Below are 24,443 nucleotides of genomic sequence, written 5' to 3'. Positions count from 1 at the left end.
CCCTCCCCATTACCCCAGGTACAAAATAAGTACCTTTACATAATATGTAAACCATTTTTATTGTCACCACAGAAAGGTGACCCCTTCCGTTTCCCTTTATCTAAGTTCCAATATGTAGAAGCATTTAACTGAAATTGAGAGCTAATTAAAATAAATGCCACTAAAAACTCATTACAAACAAACAAAGATGAAGACAGAAGAGTTTTACACATATGCAGAGATACTGTATAGGATTTTGGCATGCTTAAAACCACCTTCCTGGTATTCAAATTAGAGAATGACACGGTGACAAAATTCATCACTGTTCCCGTCCCCGCGGATAACAATCTTCATGTCATTCTTTAAGGAGAGAGAGAAGAATCAGAGTATGAATGGCCACAACCACTGACCCGCAAGCTTTGCTTTGAAGAATGCTGGTGAAGGATTGAAGCTGAGATAGACACTACAGAATGACAGTCTCTGGTATCCAGAGCAGATATTGTGATGTCATAATGCCTCATTCCACCAGTGCCTAAGAGCCAATCACATCAGTGATGTCACAATGGCTTCATTATCCTTGGTTCACATAAGAATCAGAGTATGAATGGCCACAACCACTGACCCGCAAGCTTTGCTTTGAAGAATGCTGGTGTAGAAGGACTGAGGTTGAAATAGACACTAGAAAATGACATGGGATTATTTCCCGCGGTTATCCGCGGGGACGGGAACGGTGATGAATTTTGTCACCGTGTCATTCTCTAATTCAAAACTAATCAGCCAGAAAGGCTGTCTCCCACTGAATATCCTGGTCAGTGGCTTGCTTCTAACTGGCTATATCGGGTGACGCAGCCAGCTAGAGGTAGATGTACTACACCAGCTATGTTTAATTGTCAAAATAGACCTAAATAGAAGGTATATCTCTGACCACTCAGCACTTAGCCAGTTATCGCCAAATACTGGCTTAACTGTCTAATAAAACCAGATATTCAATGCTGGTCACTGGAAACAGCTCGGCATTGAATATTCAACATCAGTGCTGACCCTGCAGTCTGAACATCGCCCCCATGTGTATTGCTCAAGCTGTGTCTTCATCTGAGAAGTCATGCTAAGCAAAAGAAGCAAGAATATGCTGTTACTTACATTAGCACAGTGTAAGGCCAAAGCACAAAAGACTGCAAACATTTTAAAGTTGTTCTCATCAGTTTTAGAGAAGGCACATCCACTTAACTTGTTCACCATCTGCACAACACCTATTACACTTCCTCGACTCACAATAGGCATGCACAGAATATTCCTGGTAGTGTAGCCTGTGTATAAGTCTACTTCCCTGCAGAGAAAACAAAAACAATGGAAACAATGTTAATGCCCATTTTTATTTTATTGGCTTCTTTTAATTGTCAATGCCTACAGGTAAAGGACAACTTTAGTTGTAATCACAGACAAAGACTTATTCTCCAGTTAGATAAAAGTATTTGGCCAACAATGGGCTTTATACCAAGAGGTTCTCCAAAAATGTTATTTTGATGTGTATTATGTTTCTATCAAAATACACATTTCTTCAGGAGCAGCAGAGTGTCTGTCTATGTAAGCATTTCACAGTTATCTGTGGAAAATACAGAAGCTGTCATGGCGGATACGAAATGCATTCTCCCAAAAGCAGTAGAAATCTAACATTCAGAATACAATAAAAATGCACGCTATAAATAAGATCTCAGAGTTTTAAATTTTAACAGGGTTGCAGGTATACAGGGACTTAAGATTCTATAAATTGCTCAGCAGAGACCGCTAGTGACTCTACCAGAAATAGGTATGTGACTTTTTGACCTAATACCCTCATAGCATTTAGAAGAGAGGATGGCTATCCTGCCTGTGACTGTCAGCGGTAGAAGGAGACCCCTTTGGAAAGAATCTCTGTTGGTATAAATACCAAGTCTAGTGGACGTAGCCTTTTCTTTGCCTCCTGTTCTTCTGCCACTCAACGACTTCTGCAAGACGAGAGGCTTGGCTCTTTCCTCTTTAAGGGGTCATTTTACTAAGGTGTGCTAACCAATTTAGTATGTGCTATCAATTAGTATGCGCTAAATGCTAAGACGCCCATTATTATTACTATGGGGATCTTAGCATTTAGTGCACAATAATCGTTAGCACTGGTCACCATACATGAAGAAGGACACGGTACTACTCGAAAGGGTCCAGAGAAGAGTGACCAAAATGGTTAAGGGGCTAGAAGAGTTGCCGTACAGTGAGAGGTTAGAGAAACCGGGCCTCTTCTCCCTTGAAAAGAGGAGACTGAGAGGGGACATGATCAAAACTTTCAAGATAATGAAGGGAATAGACGTAGTAGATAAAGACAGGTTGTTCACCCTTTCCAAGGTAGGGAGAACGAGAGGCCACTCTCTAAAGTTAAAAGGGGATAGATTCCGTAGAAACGTAAGGAAGTTCTTCACCCAGAGAGTGGTAGAAAACTGGAACGCTCTTCCGGAGTCTGCTTTAGGGGAAAACACCCTCCAGGGTTTCAAGACAAAGTTGGACGGGTTCCTGTTGAACCAGTACGTAAGCAGGTAGGTCTGGTCTTTGACCTGGGGGCCACCGCGGGAGTGGACTGCTGGGTACGATGGACCACTGGTCTGACCCAGCAGCAGCAAATTCTTATGTTCTTAATCGGTTAGCGCACCTTAGTAAAAGGGCCCCTAACTCAAATATACCTACTAGAGGAAGAGGGTCTCTAACTACCAAAGCCACTGCACCTGGAGAGAGTGGAAGGGAAATTGATCAAACAGAGCCCACACAGCTGCTGCATTTGTACCATTTGAGAGCTTGCATGGGAGAAAGAGGAACAAGATCAAGCCAGAAGAACAAGAAGGAGACCCAGAGGAGGAGAAATTACAGGATAGAAAACCCCAATAGCAAGTTGCCATTGGGGAAGGACCTCTTACAAGGACTTCTCACCTGATATTCAGTGCTACTAAACTGGCCAAGAATGCCCTGGCCAATTAAATAGCGCTAATATTCACTGGGAGATCGCTGACTTATTCTACTGCAAATAATGTTTAGCAGCTAAATCTTGGCCAGTTATATCATGTGATATCTGCTGATTTTACACACAGACCAGCCAAGTTTAGGAGCCAAATTGAGCCACCCACAAAGCTATAAAATTAGCTGGTCAGTGCTTAAAATAGACTTAGCTGGCCAAAAACAGACCAGATATTCAATTCCAGTCATCAGAAATGGCCTAAAAACATAAGAAGTTGCCACTGCTGGGTCAGACCAGTGGTCCATCGTGCCCAGCAGTCCACTCCCTTGGCAGCCCCCAGGTCAAAGACCAGTGCCCTGAGACCAGCCCAACCTGCGTATGTTCCGGTTCAGCAGGAACTTGTCTAACTTTGTCTTGAATCCCTGGAGGGTGTTTTCCCCTATAACAGCCTCCGGAATCTATTCCCTTTTAACTTTAGAGAGTGTCCTCTCGTTCTCCCTACCTTGAGAGTGTGAACAGTCTGTCTTTATCTACTAAGTCTATTCCCTTCAGTATCTTGAATGTTTCTATCATGTCCCCTCTCAGTCTCCTCTTTTCAAGGGAGAAGAGGCCCAGTTTCTCTACTCTCTAACTGTACGACGTCGGCAACTCCTCCAGCCCCTATACCATTTTAGTCGCTCTTCTTTGGACCCTTTCGAGTAGTACTGTGTCTTTCTTCATGTACAGTGACCAGTGCTGGATGCAGTATTCCAGGTGAGGTCATACCATGGCCCGGTACAGCGGCATGATAACCTTCTCCAGGCTTAACATGGGTGCTTGGCAACTGGTTTAAAATCTGACTGGTCTATGATATACTTCATGACATCAATGTATTTTATGGAAGACAGTGTGAGACCCAAAACTGGCTTTATTATATAGGATAACTGCTACAGAATTGGCTGGATCCAAAACTTCTTGTCCAGTGAGCCACTTCCAAATTGTAGGACAAAACTAAATTTTTATAAATGATCTTATTTTGACAGAGAACTTATCACTTAAATCTGCTTCCATATGCAAGTGACATACAGGTTTTGTTTGACATGGAATCAAACCACACAGGTCAAGGTCTGGTTCAAATCTGCAAAACTATGCAGATTTTCTAGAGATCTGCGGTAAAATGTAGTCAGAATTATTATTTCTGGCCATTCTTTGCAAAATTTGTGAATATCTGCAGTGAATTTTCCCAAACTCATGGATTTTGCACAAATCTACAATGGATTTCCCAAGAAAACTACCCCTTCTAAAAGTGTATCAGATTTGTTCATTAACCTGTTTAAAAAGTTTGCACATCTCTAATTATACTATGGCATTAATTCCCTTTCTAAAATTTTTATGGTTTATAAAGTTGCTATTTCCATTACATATCTTTATTCTGGTTCTGTTTGCAGCTGGTTGTGTTCTATTCTTGGAATCTAAGAGAATTAGGAGAATGGGCGACAAAATGGCAAATGAAGTTCAATCAATGTTGAGAAATGTAAAGTATTGCATGTGGGAAGCAGAAACCCGAGGTACAACTATACGATGGGAGGGATGTTATTGAATGAGAGTACCCAAGAGAGGGACTTGGGGGTAATAGTGGACAGGTCAATGAAGCCAACTGCACAGTGCGCAGCGGCCGCTAAGAGAGCGAATAGAATGCTAGGTATAATCAAGAAGGGTATTACAGCCAGGACGAAATAAGTTATCCTGCCGCTGTATCGGGCGATGGTGCGCCCACACCTGGAATACTGTGTCCAGTTTTGGTCGCTATACCTTAAGAAGGATATGGCTTTACTCGAGAGAGTTCAGAGAAGAGCGACACGTCTGATAAAAGGGATGGAAAACCTTTCATACGCTGAGAGATTGGAGAAACTGGGTCTCTTTTCCCTGGAGAAGAGGAGACTTAGAGGGGATATGATAGAGACTTATAAGATCATGAGGGGCATAGAGAGAGTAGAGAGGGACAGATTCTTCAAACTTTCAAAAAATAAAAGAACAAGAGGCCATTCGGAAAAGTTGAAAGGGGACAGATTCAATACAAATGCCAGGAAGTTCTTCTTTACCCAACGTGTGGTGGACACTTGGAATGCGCTTCCAGAGGACGTTATAGGGCAGAATACAGTACTGGGATTTAAGAGAGGATTGGACATTTTCCTGCTGGAAAAGGGAATAGAAGGGTATAAATAGAGGATTACTGCTCAGGTCCTGGACCTGTTGGGCCGCCGCGTGAGCGGACTGCTGGGCAAGATGGACCTCAGGTCTGACCCAGCAGAGGCATTGCTTATGTTCTTATGTTCTTAATTCAATTCAGGAAATAAGAATTTTTAGAAATGTCAGAAGGATTTAGAAAGCCATCGAAAAGGAAATGATAATTTTTTTTAGAATTATCAAATCCAAATCAAAGCTGCCTTTGAATACAGGAAAGTTTGTTGAAATTCTTATTTTAATGAAGCAGTGATGATTCCAAATACCTAAAATCATTTCTTAATCCTGCTTTGAAAAATGAAAACAAAATAAGTAAATCTGCCAAAATGCGCAGAGCTGCACCATAATACGGTGATATGCTCTTGGCACTTCCCCATCTTCACAGAATTCATTCCCCTCCATTGGCTCAGGCTATAATTTAACCCTCAGAAAGAGAATTGAAACTCATTGGGTCAAGGAGGAAGCTGGAAATTTGAGGCTGTAGAGGTGGCGTGACATTTCAACATTAGTACTGACATTCTATAGGACCTTATCTGCAATGCTGGCTAGCAAGAACTGGTATTTAGGGATGAATCTGTACCAGGCCAGCAGCCATGTGGTGTATGGTTATGCCAGAATAAGAGAAGAAAATCCAAGTAATAATTTGCCCTCTTTCTACCATGAAACATCTCATCATAGATTGTTTCCCAGATGCAACCAGGGATGCTCAACAGTCATATGGGCCCGGCTATTCGTAGACTTTTTTTTTTAACTTTAATTTTTTATACTAAGGTGATGCTAAATGTACATGGACATTATTCTGCATCTTCTAGTCCAACAGTAATTTTGATCCCTGCATCTTAAAAACAATTCCGTTGCATCCAGTATTTAAAAAATGCCTAAGTCTGCGGTACTCAATTATGCAAAGTCGCAAAAAGTGGGATTGCAGAAATGGTCTTCCAAACACAATCCAAGAGGAGACTCGAAGATGACATTGAGGTCAATTCTTTATTGAAACATCAAAGTGAATAGTGACTTGATGTAGTACTGTATTTCAGCAGTTGCCTGCTTCAGGAATCATGTACACTATTCACAGACACAATAGAATTAAAAATACATATATCAACAACAATATTTAATACAATTGAAAAATTAAATGGTGCAATAATATACAAGGATAAATATACAACATTTATAAAAAATAAATAAATAAAAAATAAATACAACAAATTGAAAATGATACATAAAAATAAAAAACTATGCCCACTAGCCAGTAGTAAAAATATTAATAGATACAATGCAATATGTTGTACTAATGCCTAAGAATTTTCTCTATGTCACACTGTTTATTGGTTGTATGGTCTTTGTTGCAATTCACAATAAACATGTTATAAAAAAAAAAAATCAACTATCAAGAGGTACAGATGCCAAAACAATATATCCTTATACAATGGCTAAATATTTTATTGTATTGTACAGTATAAGCCTTTTTTGTATGTGAAGCACTGTTTTACAAGTGTAAATGTGTTCTAATACAATTTGGTGATGCTTAAGCACATACTTTGAAAGTAGGCATACAAAAGGGTGACATTTGGGTGAAGTCTAGGTGCAGTCGCAATGAGTGATAGATACAGTAGTTGGAGTGACTTTGGAGCTTTCCTCCCCTTACCTGTGCAGAGTAGCGGTGGTCGAGAACAAAGAAGAGGTGGTTGGCCGGGTGCGGCCAGAGAGCGCTGTGTGTGGTAACCGCACACTGCCGAAGGTGTTTGGGGAGGATTCGCAGTAAATGCAAGCCTCTGATGTGCAGCGGCAGCACGACCGACTGCCCTTATCAGCTGTGGATTGGGCTTTAGGGAGGTAAGGCACAGGCCACTGTCCTCTTCCTCCTGGCACGCTGCTGAAAAGATGGCTGCGCTGGGAGAGTCCTAGTTTAAATTGCCCGCCATTCGCCTTGTCTCCACCCCTTTCCTCTCCTATTGGCTACCCTCCTCTGCTGTGACCCGCGAGGCCCCCCCTTTTGTGGCAGGGCTTGCGAGTTGCTCTGGCCTGCTTCTGTCTGTTGGGACGCTGCATTGGTTTGTGAAGGTAAGTAATGTGTATAGTTAAGTTGAATTAGTGAACAGTGGTAAGGGAAGTAATTTCAAAGGCTGTAATTTCTACGGCTGTATTGGCTTGAGTTACCGTATTTTCACGCAGATAACGCGCACCCGTGTAAAACGCGCACACGTGTATAGCGCGCAGAAACCACGATTTTATGTACAAAAACTTTTGTATACCGCGCTCACGGGTATACCGCGCATGCTGCCCGACTGTCCTTTCGCCCGCCCCGACTCTCCTCTGGCCACCCCGACTCTCCTTTTGCCCTCCCCGACTCTCCGTGCGCTGTCCCGACTCTCCGTTCACCCGCCCTGACTTTCCGTGCCTGTCCCCCTTGAAGTCCTGTCCCCCCTTGAAGGTCTGCCTGTCCCCCTTGAAGGTCTGTCCCCATCCTGAAAGCCTGATGCCCCCCCGACGTCCGATACATCCCCCCCCCGGCAGGACCACTCGCACCCCCACCCCGAAGGACCGCCGACTCCCCGACAATATCGGGCCAGAAGGGAGCCCAAACCCTCCTGGCCACGGCGACCCCCTACCCCCACCCCGCACTACATTACGGGCAGGAGGGATCCCAGGCCCTCCTGCCCTCGACGCAAAACCCCCTCCCTCCAACGACCGTCCCCCCCCAAGAACCTCCGACCGCCCCCCCAGCCGACCCGCGACCCCCCTGGCCGACCCCCACGACACCCCCACCCGCCTTCCCCGTACCTTTGTGTAGTTGGGACAGACGGGAGCCAAACCCGCCTGTCCGGCAGGCAGCCAACGACGGAATGAGGCCGGATTGGCCCATCCGTCCCAAAGCTCCGCCTACTGGTGGGGCCTAAGGCGCGTGGGCCAATCAGAATAGGCCCTGGGGCCTTAGGTCCCACCTGGGGGCGCGGCCTGAGGCACATGGTCGGGTTGGGCCCATGTGCCTCAGGCCGCGCCCCCAGGTGGGACCTAAGGCTCCAGGGCCTATTCTGATTGGCCCACGCGCCTTAGGCCCCACCAGTAGGCGGAGCTTTGGGACGGATGGGCCAATCTGGCCTCATTCCGTCGTGGGCTGCCTGCCGGACAGGCGGGTTTGGCTCCCGTCTGTCCGGCCAACTACCAAAGGTACGGGGAAGGGGGGTGGGGGTGTCATGGGGGTCGGCCAGGGTGGTCGCGGGTCGGCTGGGGGGGCGGTCGGAGGTTCTTGGGGGGGGCGGTCATTGGAGGGAGGGGGGTTTGCGTCGAGGGAAGGAGGGCCTGGGATCCCTCCTGCCCGTAATGTAGTGCGGGGTGGGGGTAGGGGGTCGCCGTGGCCAGGAGGGTTTGGGCTCCCTCCTGGCCCGATATTGTCGGGGAGTTGGGGAGTCGGCCGGGCAAGAGGGCTTGGGCTCCCTCTTGCTCCGATCGTGGATGCGGGTGCGGGTGGGAGCGCGTGCGAGCGGTCGTTCGGGGTGGGGGTGCGAGCGGTCCTGCTGGGGGGGTGAATCGGGCGTTGGGCGGGGTGGGAACTATGTAAAAAAAATTTTTTATACCGCGCTCACACGTATAACGCGCGAGGGGTATGCGCGGTAGGTAAAAACACGTATAACGCGCGCGTTATATGTGTGAAAATACGGTAATCCAAAATTTTGTAAAAATAAAAAGTTGATAGTGGTTTAAAAAGATATGAGGTTTTCCTCATTGATTAGAGAGACAGGTAAGCCTTTAAATGTTAAAGGTTCAGACTAGAGAGCTGCACGGGAATTGGGACAACGGGAATCCTGCGGGGATCCTGCGGGTTCCCCCTTCAGGTCATGGGGATCCTGTGGGGACGCTTCCTAGGGTCGCGGGGATCCTGCAGGGTTTGAAGCAACTCGAGTCGCGAGGCTCGTCTTGTTTTTCCTACCTGCTCTGCCGCAGCACACAGCCGACTGGAAGTCTTCCCCAATGTCAGCGCTGATGTCGGAGGGAGGGCTTAAACAAAGCCATCCCTCCGACGTCAGCGTTAACATTGGGGAAGACTTCCAGTCGGCTGTGTGCTGCGGCAGAGCAGGTAGGAAAAACAAGACGAGCCTCGCGGCTCGAGCTCCATTTTGCTGGTAATTTGCTTGCAGGTGAGGGCTGGGAGGCGGAACACAAAAGGGGGGAGCATTGTCTCATTTCCAGCCTCATAAAGGGTGAATCAACCCCCATAGACACTGGCTCTTCACTTTATTATCCTTTTGGGCCAATATTTTTCCAGTATTACCAAAGATTCCCCATTATGGATATACAATTGTATTCAATACCCAAAAGAAATATTTCAGCAGCTGGTCAGTCACATTGAAATACTTAAAAAATTCTTTTGAAGAAACATATCAGTTAGCATTTGTCTGTAAATCATATGTTTTTTGTTTTTTTTTAAATTATTTATTTATCATTTTAATACATCCTAAAATACAAGATGTTTAAAGGAAATACAGAAAATATAATACTCTCTTAGTCATAATACAAACCAAGAACTGAAATTTAAGCATCCATAATAAATCAACTAATACAGTCCACAACCTGGGAGACGGAATTATTATGTAATTCGCTTAGTTTTAATAGGCGAACCATCAAATTTTAATAAACTTGAAACTTGATGAAAATAAAAACCCCTCGGGAAAGGGGAAATATACAAAGAAATAAAGATATTAAGAAATAGAGCAGCTAGTTCTTATCCTATCCAAAATAATAATACCGCATAATTAACCTGTATCATTCGGGCTGTGTAGAGATTCCTTTACCTTCAAGGAAAAAACCTAATTGGGCAGGTTCAAAGAAAATATATTTACTCCCCTGATAGGAGACAAAACACTTACAAGGAAATCGCAACTGAAAACTTGCCCCCAAAGCAATCACCTTTGATCTATATAACAAAAATTCTTTCCTCCTAGATTGCGTCCACCTTGAAACATCAGGAAATATGTATACCCTTTCCCCCAAATAGGTAATCTGCTTTAAATTGAAATATAATTTCAGCAACATCTCTTTATCTTGAAGAAATACCAACGAGACCAATAAAGTTGCTCTTCCCAAAATTTCAATATCTGAAGACTGCAGTATAGCGGAAATATCTAATTGAGCATTTTCCTCTACTAAAGCTTTTTCTTTCTGCATTTGTTTTAAATAATAAGTTCTTTGTATCGGGGGAAGGCTTGCTTCTGGAACGTTTAGAACATTCAACATAAAGTTCTTAAACAGTTTTTGAGGTGACATAAACTTGGCAACTGGAAAATTAAGAATCCTCAAGTTCAAATTCTTCTGCTGGTTTTCCAAGTTTTCAATCTTTCTCAAAATCATCATTTTATATGTTGTTTGTTTGGTATTTAAGTTCTTAGTCTCTGTTGTTACTTTTTCTAAGTTTTTTAAGTCCACTTGGTGTTGCTGGGTAATAGACTCTAAAGAGCTTATCCTGGAAGTAGAATTCTGAGTTATAGTAACAAAGTTAGAACATACCAGGTGAAGATTCTCAATCGCAGACCAAATAGAGTCCAGGGTAACAGCCTGTGGTTTCATCAACGGTCCAAGGAGGGAGATACCAGCCGTCTTGGGTACGGCTCCTGCTCCAGGAATGAAATTCTGGGCTCCTGCAACCTCCCCACCGCTGTCTACCGACGGCTCCTCTCCCCCAGAACGCTGCTTCTCCAACATCGAGGTCAGCGTGTCTGTTGTATGTTTCACTTCCGGGTTTGCTTCGGAGAGAGAGCAAGCCTCCCCCCACACACCGGGGGAGCCCTCTAGCCAAGTCTGCTGCTGCGAAGATTCTCCAGGATTGGGAGGGGTGTGCGGTCCTCGTGGGCTCAGCGAGAGAGACATCTCACTGCCCAAGCTGTGGAGTTCCCGCTCCCCAGAAACGGAGACGCCCGATATGGAAGGAGGGACTGTAAAAGCTGTTATTACAGTCTGCCTCGGCGTCGAGGAGCCCGAGGTAGGTAGAGGGATACCCCTCGTTTTCCCTCTTTGTTTAGGCATGGAAATAGCGTTTTTAAGAATGATATAAAGAAAATTTTCCCCTAGAAGAGAGAAGTGCTCCTCTCAGCGTCCTGCTCCAAACGCCATCTTGTAAATCATATGTTTAAGTAAAAATGATTCAAAGGATTAGGAACTGAACACAAATAGATGAAGACAGATGTTTGCAAACAGCATTCATTCTGTGAGTTTAAGATAGGTTTAGAATTAGATATCATTTTCTGGAGAGAGAGTGCGTTTTGGACACAAGGCATGAACTTGGGAAAGAGGATGGAAGAAGGGAGGAAAGAGATGCTGAGGTGTGGGAGGGAGTGCGTTTTTGGACACAGAAGGCATGGACTTGGGAGAGAGGAAGGGAGAGATGGTTGTGTACACGAGAATGGAAGAAAGGAGAATTTTTGGTCATAGGGAGGGCGTGAGGTACAGATGAGAGGGAGAAATATTGTGGTGGAAAGGGAACAGTGGGACAGATTGAAATGGATGCAAGAGGGAGGAATGTTGGACATAGTGGTAAAGGGAATGGAGGGAGAGATGTGGCATGGTGCTGGAGAGGGGTGATAGAAGGAGAAATGTTGGGCATAGGGCTGGTGGGCAGGCACAAAATATGAGAAAGGGATAAATGCTGGACCATGGTAGGAGGAGCCAATGGACAGCAACAGAAGAATTTACAGAAGATGGGAAAGCGGAAAAAAGAAACTGGGACCAACTTTATGGAAAAATAAGTCTCCAGACAACAAAGGTAAAAAACGGAATTTATTGACTAAAATATGTTAGCTTTGGGAAATGTATATAGCAGATGTCTTTGTATTGTGTTCAAAAGAAAAGGAAATGCATTTCTGATTTTATTTCTACAGTGTTGAAGTACTTGCTGACCCTTGCTGTGACTGGTGGAGATCCCCAAGCACCGCCAGCAGAGGACCTCCTCTAGAGACGGCCAGAACTCCCCTCCACCAAGCACAGTAGTCACTGGCAGCATCCATGAGCCACTGAGGTGCCAGCATCTGTGACTCAGGGACGCTACTGCTGCCTGCCAAGCTTGGCAAAAGGGACCCCCAGCCAACTGCAAAGGAACTCCTGAGCTGACAGCTTGGGGGTTCTCATCAGCTGAGTATTTATATTTTATATTTACATTAGAGGCTCTGGTAGAAACCCGTTTACAAAGTATGTATTCTTCCCAATTAATATTTCCAAATTAATAAAGTCTCTTTGCTTATTTGTAAATGGGTCTCTACCAGAGCCTTTAATTCAGTAGCATAATTAAATGAAATAACTATTTCTGAAGTTTATAGGGATGGGTGGGGACGGAGGGGATTCCTCACGGGGACGGGAGGGGATGGAGGGGATTTCTCACGGGGACAGGTGGGGACGGAGGGATTCCTCGCGGGGACAGGTGGGATTTCTCACGGGGACGGGGTGGGATTTCTGTTCCCGCGCAACTCTCTAGTTCAGACTTAGGAATCTTTGACTCCTGATGCAGGCATCACTGCTGAAAAACAGCTAAGTTAAGTCTGCTGATCCTTGTTGTCATCAGCTTATGTATTTGAGTGCAAGCTGTTTGATTTTATTTTGGACTTTCTTAGAGTTGCACCTGTCTTCATCTATAATAGATTTCCACCATTTTTTTCCTAGTCTATGGTTACAGACTCCGATCTGCAGAGAACCCCTAGAAGCAATTGTGCGTAGAGCACAGGCTCATTTTTATAGGCTTGGTAAAATATTATTCATGTATAGGGCAGCTGGAATTTTGCAGTATAGTGACTGTATAGATCGCTAGAGTCTTTACTATAATGAGTATAAGTTTATCCATTTCTGACATCAGTAGTTCCTAAGCAGAACACTACAGAACATTTGGACACTCTAGCTTCTTCCTGTAAAGGGGTGTATCTAATAGTATAAAATTACACACACACAGAGGGAACTAGTTTTAAGAGACACTCCTCCTGTGTATAAAACCTTGCTGCATATTTGCATAACTGTCTTTACTATTGAGCATGCCTGGCCTCTGACCATCTGCACACAGGGAGGACCATTCAAGCCTAAATCTCTATCCATATAGATCCACAAATTTTATAGGCTTTTGCGGTATGTAATGTAATGTTTATGTAATGTTTACATTGTGCTACCTTAGCTGGCAGAATAGGTCAAGGAGCAGGAGTATACAGGAGACAGAAGCATCTGCTCTGTTTAGAGACTTGAAGGAATGGAGAACCCTCTACATCCCTTTCAGGAACTGAGTAGTAGGGTGACTTGGGTTTTTCCCCATCTACTGGTGGGGCCTGGGATGGTCTACTGGACTGAAGAAAACTATAATCTAAAGCTACAGTGTTCCTGAGCAGTCATCATCATCCCAGTTGAACCTGATTTGAAAGGAGCTGCATCAGGGCCTCCAAGTGTCTGAGCTTCTTCAACTGTAAGTGGAACTTATATGGAAATGCTGATCAAGTTCAAGGTTGAAGTAGGAATACCGAAAGGAAACTACGAAGCAATGAGGGAAATGGTAAGGAAGAAACTTAGGAACACTTCCAAGAAATGCCAAACGGTAGAACATGCCTGGTCTTTTTTCAAGGACACGGTGAGCGAGGCACAAAATCTGTACATCCCCAGATTCAGAAAGGGGTGCAAAAAGAGTCAAACAAAAGATCCGGTATGAATCACTAAAATAGTGAAGGAAGCGATAGGCATTAAGAAAATTTCATTCAGGAAATGGAAAAAGGACAAAACTGAGGAGAACTGGAAAGAGCACAGGAAGTATCAAAAAGAATGTCACTGTGTGATTCGAAAAGCCAAAAGAGAGTATGAAGAGAGGCTAGCCAAGGAAGCACAAAATTTCAAACCGTTCTTCAGATATGGAGGAGTGGGACCGCTGGACAATGGAGACAGGAAGGGAGTAGTGAAGGAGGAAAAAGAAGTCGCGAAAAGACTTAACATGTTCTTTTCGTCTGTATTTACGAACGAAGACACAACCAACATACCGGAACCTGAGCAATTTTTCAATGGAAATCAAGCAGAAAAATTAACATCCATGGAAGTGAGCCTTGAAGATGTGCGCAGGCAGATAGAAAAACTAAAAACTGACAAATCCCCGGGTCCAGACGGAATCCATCCAAGGGTTCTGAAAGAATTAAAGGAGGAGATAGTGGAACTACTGCAGCAAATTTGCAACCTATCCCTGAAAACAGGAGTGATTCCGGAGGATTGGAAGATAGCCAACGTCACGCCCATCTTTAAAAATGGGATCAAGAGGTGACCCGGGAAACTAAAGACCAGTGAGTCTCACCTCGGTTCCTGGAAAAATGGCGGAAGCACTGATAAAAGAAAACATCGATGAACATTTGGAAAGAAACGAACTTCTGAAAACAAGCCCACATGGTTTCTGCAGGGGGAGATCGTGCCAAACTAACTTCTTCGAAGGAATTAACAAACAGATGGACAGAGGAGACCCCATAGACATCATATACCTGGATTTCCAAAAAGCCTTTGACAAGGTGCCTCACGAGCGTCTATTCCGCAAACATCTGAAGACCTGGCTATTCTCAAAAATCTGATACCTACTCCATCTCTGGCATTCTAAGCTCTCTAAAAACTTTTCATATTTGGACCTCTAACCCTCCATTGTTAGTTCCTTTCTATCCCATCTCCTGTAAACCGTGCAGAGCTCTACGAATGTGGAGATGATGCGGTATACAAACCTAAGGTTTAGTTTAGTTTAGTTTAAACTGAAGAACCATGGGGTGGACGGAGACGTACATAGATGGATCAGAAACTGGTTGGCGGGTAGGAAACAGAGTTTAGGGGTGAAGGGCCACTACTCGGACTTGAGGAGGGTCACGAGTGGTGTTCCACAGGGCTCGGTGCTCGGGCCGCTGCTATTTAATATATTCATAAATGATCTAGAAACAGGGACGAAGTGTGAGATAATAAAATTTGCTCAGACTAAAGAGGACTGCGAAGAATTGCAAAGGGACTTGAGCAAACTAGGGGAATGGGCAACGAGATGGCAGATGAAGTTCAACGTTGAGAAATGTAAAGTATTGCATCTGGGAAGCAGAAACCCGAGGTACAACTATACAATGGGAGGGATGTTAGTGAACGAGAGTACCCAAGAAAGGGACTTGGGGGTAATGGTGGACATGACAATGAAGCCGAAGGCACAGTGCACAGCGGCCGCTAAGAGAGCAAATAGAAAGCTAGGTATAATCAAGAAGGGTATTACAACCAGGACGAAAGAAGTTATCCTGCCGCTGTATCGGGCGATGGTGCGCCCGCATCTGGAATACTGCGTCCAATATTGGTCGCCGTACCTTAAGAAGGATATGGCATTACTCGAGAGGGTTCAGAGGAGAGCGACACGTCTGATAAAAGGGATGGAAAACCTTTCATACACTGAGAGATTGAAGAAACTGGGTCTCTTTTCCCTGGAGAAGAGGAGACTTAGAGGGGATATGATAGAGACTTGCAAGATCATCAAGGGCATAGAGAGAGTAGAGAGGGACAGATTCTTCAAACTTTCAAATAATAAAAGAACAAGAGGGCATTCGGAAAAACTGAAAGGGGACAGATTCAAAAGAAATGCTAAGAAGTTCTTCTTTACCTAGCGTGAGGTGGACACCTGGAATGCGCTTCCATAGGACGTAATAGGGCAGAGTATGGTATTGGGGTTTAAGAAAGGATTGGACAATTTCCTGCTGGAAAGGGGGATAGAAGGGTATAAATAGAGGATCACTGCACAGGTCCTGGACCTGTTGGGCCGCCGCATGAGCGGGCTGCTGGGCATGATGGACCTCAGGTCTGACCCAGAAGAGGCATTGCTTATGTTCTTATGTAATGATCCTTTCCTATCATTAGCAATAGGCTTGACGAGAGTTGGAACTTTTGTCTGGGGTCTGGAGTTAGGAATACAAAGCACTAGAGACATTGTAAATAACTGAATTGCTACTTGCTGCCTTTGCCTCTACCACTTTGTATTTTGTTGCATGAAGACTTGATTTCAGTAAACAGCTGGTTCAGAATACCAGCTATGGAGCGGACTGGATTATTGTGAAAATAAGAAGTATGGAAAGAATGTAGAAGCTGTTTTTGTCATCCTGAAAAATTTCAATCCCAGCCTTGACCCCCAACCAACTAAATACTGTTTATGTAAGGATTCCAGCAACCATCTAGGAATACAATCCCCCCAATCACCACGACCTCCACCCCTCTCCCCCTCACTACACACGTTAGGATGATTAATCAACAATTTATGTTTTCATATTTTATTTCTGTTTGAGGTCATTGTCTACATGACAAACTTAGGATTACCTGTTTATTTTTCTGTGAAACTGATAAAGAAAAAATTATTTAAACATAGAAAGAAATAAAATGCAGTTCTCTTACCTATTAAAGCGTGGATCTGCATAGGCATCAGGAATATTAAGGACTTCACCTGTTCTTGCTACTTGACCAGCAATACCTTTCTCAATAGAAAATCTGCATGAGGCAAAAATAGTATGTTAGCAGTGATTTACCTGTATGCAATTTTAAATGACTGCCAACAGATTTTTAGAATATATCTAATGCATATGTATGGGAGAAATTTGGATGCACATTTCTCTATGCTTTCTCATAAGGGATACCCTGAAAACCTAACCAGTTGGCAGTTCTCAGTGACTGGGCATAAAGATCAAGGATCTATGCAATTCAGTTCCATTGTGAATAGTAGAATCACCATTTGGATTGAGGACATGACCTAATGGTTAGACCTGTAGACTAAGAACCAGGGAACCCAAGGTTCAAATTCCATAGACATTTCTTATGACCTTGGGCAAGGCACTTAACGCGCCACTGTATCAGGTACAAATTTAGATAGCAAGTCCTCCAAGAAGAGGGAAATACCTCTCTTATACCCGAGTATAACTTGACTTGAATAACTAATGAAGGGGTATAAAACCAAATAACCCAAATTGATAAAAACACAGGAACATGATGGCAGATAAAGGCTGAATGATCCATCCATCTATCTGCTATCTCTTCCTCTCCCTGAGAGATCCCACATGCCTGTCTCATGCTATCTTGAATTCATCTCCACCACCTCCATCAAGAGACTATTCCACACATCTATCAATCTTTCTGTAAAGAAGTATTTTCTTACATTACTCCTGAGCCTATATCACCTCATATCTTTATCCTATGCCGTCTCCTTCTGGAGTTTTCCTTCATTTGAAAAAGACTCACCTCCTGTACATTAATGCCATGGAGATATTTAAACGTCTCTATCATATTCCCTCTCTCCTGTCTTTCCTCCAGAGTATAAATATTCAGGTCTCTAATCTGTCCTCATACGATTTATGACAAAGACTACCAACCAATTTTGTAGCAGCCCTCTGGACCGACTCCATCCTATTTATATTTTTTTGAAGGTGCTGTCTCCAAAATTGCACACAATATTCCAAATGGGGCCTCACTAAAGACTTAAACAACGGCATTATCACCTCTCTTTTACTACTGGCCATTCCTCTCTTTATGCACTCAGCATATTCCTGGCTTTGACCATTGCCTTTTCTACCCTTTACTTACCTTTCCCGCTTTTACAGATTTAGGCCCAGACTCACTAAAGATAGCAACTCAATAGCTGTTGGCCGATTTGTGGCCAAGTGTTTGTTTGTTTTTTTTTTTTAGGTTCAAACAATTTTTATTGATGCAAACTACAAGAACACAGTAACAAGGCACCCCGAAGGTGCATAATACAAAACAAATATGCATCATATAAATAGTATAACAAACAAGGACAAAACAAGAGGAATATCAACCAAACTGCCCCCCTCCCCCCGCGCACACCACTGAGAGCGTGCATGGGAAAGAGAGTGGAAAGGCACTCCGAGGCCCTGGACTCTGATGAGCCCTGAAGATGCCACACCACCTCCCCCCCTCTGAATCTCTTGTACCCTGTCCATAGCAAAATCTCAGAACCTACCCATACCCCTCAATCCCACCCTAAACCCCCCCACCCTCCCAAAGGTACTCCCCACCAATACTCACCAGTACTCTCCCAGCCCAACTATCCTGGCACTCACATTAGGACACCCATCTCAACACCGCACTACGGTCCTTTGGATGCAAATCTTGCAAATATGGTTCCCAAATATTCAGGAACAAGAACTTACGCTTCCTGGCCAAGTTTTAAACAGCAACTGATTCACTGACAGCAGTGATGAGCCTTGGCCAATCAGGGATTTCCTTAGACTCCTCCCTCCCTGATTGGCTCAGGTGCCTCAGGCCCCTCCAATGGGAGGAGCCTGAGGCACCTGAGCCAATCAGGTCCTTAGGCCCCTCCCTGTGCATCACATGATGCACCAGGGCAGGGCCTAAGGCCCACATTGCTGATGGGTGGAGGACCAGGAGGGACTGAGCACCCCTCCTGCTCTCCACTAAAGGTACGGGGAGGGGACAGCAGCGGCGGTGGAGGAAGAGGGGCCAATGGTGCGAGGGAATGGGCATCCCTACCACCATATTTTTCAGCATGGTGGGGAAGGAGTGTCAGATGGCAGGAGGGAGTGGGCATCCCTCCTGCCATTTGTGGGTCGCCGCGTGTAAGGGGGGTGTATTTGTTGGGGGTGCGGTTTTTTGACAGGTCTGCCTTTTTATTCTTTTTTTAATGGGACAGATATTTTGCGTGTGTAATAGAAGAAAAACAAACAGGCAGACCTGTTAAAAAACCAGCAGACCTGGTAGGAACACCGTTACCGACAGATCTGCAGCAGTCAGGTTTTAGGATCGTAAAGACTGATGCAAAATAGCCAAGCAAATACTAGTGAATCAATCGCATGGCTATTTTGGATGGAGTTTTACTCATTTGCATGGGTTTGATCGGATTGGATCGGAAAATGGGGAAAAACATGTGGTGGGCCGTTTAATGAATTGGGTGAGTAGCAGCGATTGTCGCTAAACCTGTGAAAACAGGTTTAGAGACGATCTCTGACTTTAGTGAATTGGGGCCTAAGTTATGTGGCATGAGAGTTACTTCTAATCTAATTAGTTTGACAAGGTGAGAGGGGGCAGAGCTTAGCTGCTAACAGGAATGGACGCATGATTTGTTAGCTCTCCCTTCCCTGCACTTTGAAAAGCCTTTAGTAGATATAATTTTACCTTTTTCAAAGCGAATTTTTGTGTGTTTACTACAACAGTATGGCATCTAAAAAACAGATGAAATTGGAGACTGTTTTCACTACTGGAGGAGCAAAAAGACAAAAACAAGATCCTCCAATTCCTTCAAAGGTACCGTTGCCATTAGAACAAAACGAGACTGGTGATCAGGTAATGCTGGAGTAAAGAAAATACTGGATTCAGTACAAGGAAATACAGAAAAGCTTAATTTAATCCAGGCTGAAGTTATGAACTTGTCACAAAAATTGACATTGTGCTCAGTCAGAATCGATCTGATAGAGCAGAGAGTTGTAGGATGTGAAGAGGAACTGATGAAGGCTACAGCTGACAGGAAAATTATTAACCATCTGGTAAAGGACTTGGAAGAAGCTAATAATTACAGCAGATGGGATAACATCTGTCTGCTAGGTCTTCCTGAAGATGTGGAAGGTAAAAATGCAATACGTTTTTTTGAGAAGTTTATTCCTAGACTGCTATCACTAAATTTTACCTTCCTTCTGGAGATAGAACGAGCACATCGCGTCCCTGCCTACAGATCTAACAGCCAGAAAGGTCAAAGGCCAGTGATTATTCGTTTTTAAAGATATCAGCAAGCGTGGCAAATTTTATCTTCAGCTAAGCAATCAAAATCTCTAAAATGGCAGGAGAACAGGATCTCAATTTATCCTGACTTTGCAAAATTTACAGCATCTATTAGAAGAGAGATTTTACGGCCGCAACTTAGACAGATGGGAGCAAACTTCGGATTGTTTTATCCTGCTACTATGAGAGTGACTATGAATAATAAAACAACCAATTTTGAGGATTCCAAAGAATTAAAATAATTTCTTGCTAGACAGGATGAACATATGGCTTGATGGGAAGTGCTTTGGAGTACCGTTTCTTGATGGAGAAGTTAGGAGTGTTAAAGAACAGGCTTAATTTTTCCTTTTGGTGGGAAACTTTATGTCTATCTTATAGATATGAAGAAATGAATTCAGAAATATTGGGTCATAATAAACCATTTAAAGTAACATGGGGTCCATTGACAAATTTTGTTAATTTTGATTAGTTGTTTAATGCCTTTATTTCCTATCGATTTGTACATCCAGGGAGGGTGGGAAAATATATTTTGTAGTATTCTTTGATTGAATGAAAGTGCTTTTTATGATATTAATTTGTATGTATAATTTAATGCACTTTGTTTTCAAATCGAAAATTAATAAAGATTTTTTTTTTTAAGACAAGGTGTGGATGGAAAGAGAGAATTTCTTGCAATCATATTAATTTTCTACATCTAATGTTAAGGAATATAGGTACTCATTTACAAAGCAGATGGATGCCTTAAAATGTCCATCTGCTAAAAACATTCAAATCCCGATTCTGAAAAGTCAGAATTTGGATGATTCATACTGCAGTTCATCTAAAGAAAGCAAGAGAGGGACCAGGAAAGCCCAAAAGTAGGATGTCCAGCAGGAATATTTGAGTGGGAAAATACATCCATGTTTAAAAAGGATGGTCTTATCTAGATATGTTTCAGTTGTGTTCAAGTTACAGAAGTTTGCTCTAATTGAGCAGTTAACCAATAGAAGGATTATGTCATGACCCCTCGTTAATTCCCCTCCCCTCCCCAGTGGTTGCTGACTCTCTCCCTCTCCCCTAAAAGTGAAATTAGAAAGGAAAACCAGGATAGGTGTCAGCTGCAGGTATTATGGCTATTCTGAACATGGTAACAAGTAGGTCAGAGAAGTGCTTGCCAAACTTGTCCATAGTTTTGCCCTCTCTGCCAGGAGGGGTGGAGGCATAAACACTAGAGCCCTGAGATTTCTTTAAGGTGGACTCAACAAGGAGAGACTCATGGGGCAATTGCGGTTTATCAAACCCCGGGATTGGGATAACCCGGTAAAGGTTATCTAACTTGCGGGGGGCCCCGGGGACCGTAAGAGGGTTCTCCCAGTTTTTATAAAAGGTTTCCCAGAGTATGTCATGCACGGGTAACTTGAGGAACTCCTTAGGTGGTTGTTCAAAATCCAGGGCCTCCAGAGAGGCTTGGGATTTTTTGGAGTCTGACTCTAGGGGGAGAGACAAAGCCGCTGACATCTCCCTGAGGAACTTGGAGAACGAGGATTGCTCAGGTTTGGAAGTGGTATCGGGCGCTGAGGGTTCCTCGTCCGATGAAGAGATATCCTCCTCGGTACCGGGGGGGGGATTATTCCCATAAGTCCGGGTCCCGGACCTCCGGGTGCGCGTGCCGAGAAACCGGGGTGGAAGGCTCGGTATGGTGGGTCTTAGATAGAGACTTGCCCGAGCGCACCGAAACGGTACCGGGAGAGGAAGATCGGTGTCGGTCCCGGTCTCGGGAAGAACGGTGTCCCGCCCGGTCCCGAGGCGGATCTGTAGTGGTATGTGAGTGAACTACAGGATGGGCACGGAGTTGTTCAGCCGAGAGAATCAGCATGGACGTATTAAGTGGCACCGATGGGGTGGATACCGGTTGTTCGGCGCGGGGCTCGGGCCGGTCTGGTACCGAAAGGAGCGGTGCCAGGATAGTGGGTAACAGGTGCTGGAGTTGATGCTGCAGCTGTTCCTGTAATTGTGTTTGGAGGATGGCCGCGATGCGGTCATCCAGGGGTGGCACCGGAACCGCTTTCTTCTGTTTCGGTTCCATAGGTGCCGCTCCACGCCCCGGCGATGAGGAGGCCAATGACGAGGCACTCACCGAGATCGGGGCGGAGCGTTTCCAGGGCCGGCGTGAAGCCGGTATGGTCGGTGCCGCCACTGTGGCTGGCGGGCGCTCGAGGGAAGAGGAAGGCTTCTTAGCCGGCTTACCTGGCGCCGATGTTGGATCGGGCGTCGTCGAAGTGGTGGGTGTCGATTTTGGCGGTACCGCCGTCGACGCAGAGGATTCCATCGCAGACCCGGTGCCGAATAGGATGTTCTGTTGAATCTGGCGATTCTTAAGTGTTCGCTTTTTAAGAGTGGCACAGCGGGTGCAGGAGTCCGCCCGATGCTCAGGACCCAAACACTGCAAGCACCAATTGTGTGGGTCAGTGAGAGAGATCGGGCGTGCACACCGCTGGCACTTCTTAAAACCTGGCTGCGGGGGCATGAATGGGAATACGGCCTCCGCAAAATCAAACCTGGAGGCCTGTATAGTGGCAACAGGCCCCGCCGGGGCTAGTTCGAAAAAAGAAAGTAAAATTTTTTTTTTTTTTTTTTTTTAAAGAAAAATAAAAGGAAACCCGAAAGTAAGAAAAGTAAAACAACCAGAAAATTCGCGAGCGGGAAGGCAAAAAAGGTAGTTTCAATGGCCGTTGAAAAAACACGCGTCTTCTTCGCTCCGCGGAAACGAAGAAACTGGGGACCACGCACTCCTCCGTCGGGCGGGAAGGCACTTGCGCACGTGCGGTGTGGCCAACTAGAACTTTCTAGTTAAAAAGGTGCGTACCGAGGGCTCCGTCGGTGACGTCACCCATGCGTAAAGAATATGCTGCCTGCTTGTCCTGGGATAATATGGCTATTCTGAACATGGTAACAAGTAGGTCAGAGAAGTAACCTTGTGGACCAAGGGTTCCAGGCCATTTTTTCATTACGTATGAAATAAGATTTCAAGAACAAGAATTTAACTGTGTGTGTGAGGGGGGAGAGGGGGGGAAAGTTTCAACATAATATGAATGCCAGGAAGTACTTTTTTATGGAGAAAGTGTAGGATTCCTGGAATGCCCTCCTGTGGAAGGTGGTGGATAATAAATGATAATGGAATTCAAAAATATGTGAGACTGCTTTCTGTTCTTGTACTAATGGGCTGTACTATGGGTTATGGGGAGGGGTTGTTGAGACTGTATTGCTATTAATGTTCTGTTTGTACTTTGAAAAATCTCAATAAAAAAGATCATACAAAAATGTGTGAATAAACACAAGGGATTCTTATATGGAAAGAAAATGGAAACAAATCAAAATTCCAATAAAAGGGCAGACTTTATGGTCTGTACTCCAAATTAAAGCTAAACAGATCTGGATAGGCTGGAGTGTTTCCTGAAAATAGTCAGCAGCTCTAGAAGTTACAGAGTAAGACCAGTGCAGGTCAGACTTTTATGGTCTATGCCGCCAAAATTGCAAGGACAAATCGAGAAAAGTATTTATATGTTATTTTGCTTCATATCATATCCTATGATGCTATCTTGTTGGACAGACTTGACAGACCATGCAGATCTTTATCTTTAGAACTGAAACTATGCAATGCCTACAAATCTATATCATGTATAGGAGTTTATTTCAAAATTATTTTTCAAAATGGTGTATTCCAGGTAATTTATGATATTATATTAATAATACAAGTTTTCACAAGTTATTCTATTTTATTTGTATACTTTACATACCACCCTATACACTAAGGGCCAAATTCTATAAACAGCATTCTGACTGTAGACAGTCAACTGCTGCCTAACCAGCCAATTGGAATGCACATTTTTGGGTTTTTTGTTTTTTTTTAAACCTCCCGAGGCAGGCTGTCTACATTGTAGGCATCTCCGGGAGTCTAGGGAGGGTGCGTAGGCCTGCCTAAGCTCGTCGGGCATACAGAGGTGGGGTGGTTCCGGCAGGAGGGACTGGACATCCCTCCTATCAGTGATGTAAGTGGGGTGGGAGGGGGTTTCCAGCAGGAGGGACTGGGCATTCCTCCTGCCGGCGATGTTTGGGGGTGTGGTTCCTGTAGGAGGGACTGATATTCGGGGGGTGGGGGGGGTGAAGGAGGTTCCTGCAGGTAGTCTTCAGGGGAGGTTAGATTGCTGCTAAGCTTATCACAGCAGAAAGATCCCTTGCCATGATAAGCTTAGAAGCAACATTCTTTTTTTTGAGAATCTCTCCAAAAATATTTTATTAAGATTTAAATAAATAAATACAATGAAGTACAAAAAAATACTAACACAACCTAACAAAATTAAGTATCAATGTTGTCATAACATAAAACAAAGAATTACCAATCTTACTCCTTCAATATTCAATAAACAGTTCCAGATTTTTTAAAAAAATCTTCGTATTACCACACTTAATTGCATATATTTTTTCATATTTGCTATATCCACCAAATGTTGTATTCTCATTTAGAGAAGTCTTTCCATCAGTATTAAAT

General features: G+C 44.2%; 1 protein-coding gene across 7 annotated transcripts in view; it reads right to left on the bottom strand.

The window, feature by feature from the left end:
• The window catches only part of PDE10A (phosphodiesterase 10A), a 590,210-nt gene that overhangs the window by 137,205 nt on the left and 428,562 nt on the right, over positions 1 to 24,443 (bottom strand). For all 7 annotated transcript variants that reach the window (XM_033937273.1, XM_033937275.1, XM_033937278.1 and 4 more), the window contains 2 exons: positions 16,568 to 16,660; positions 1,120 to 1,306 (listed from right to left, as the gene is read on the bottom strand). In XM_033937273.1, the coding sequence (XP_033793164.1) occupies positions 1,120 to 1,306; positions 16,568 to 16,660 (280 nt within the window). The remainder of the gene's footprint in view (positions 1 to 1,119; positions 1,307 to 16,567; positions 16,661 to 24,443) is intronic.

The sequence above is a fragment of the Geotrypetes seraphini genome, chromosome 3, assembly GCF_902459505.1.
Source record: "Geotrypetes seraphini chromosome 3, aGeoSer1.1, whole genome shotgun sequence".
NCBI lineage: Eukaryota > Metazoa > Chordata > Amphibia > Gymnophiona > Dermophiidae > Geotrypetes > Geotrypetes seraphini.
The sequence above is the reverse complement of the archived record's forward strand: the minus strand, read 5'-3'. Positions and strand labels throughout refer to the sequence as shown.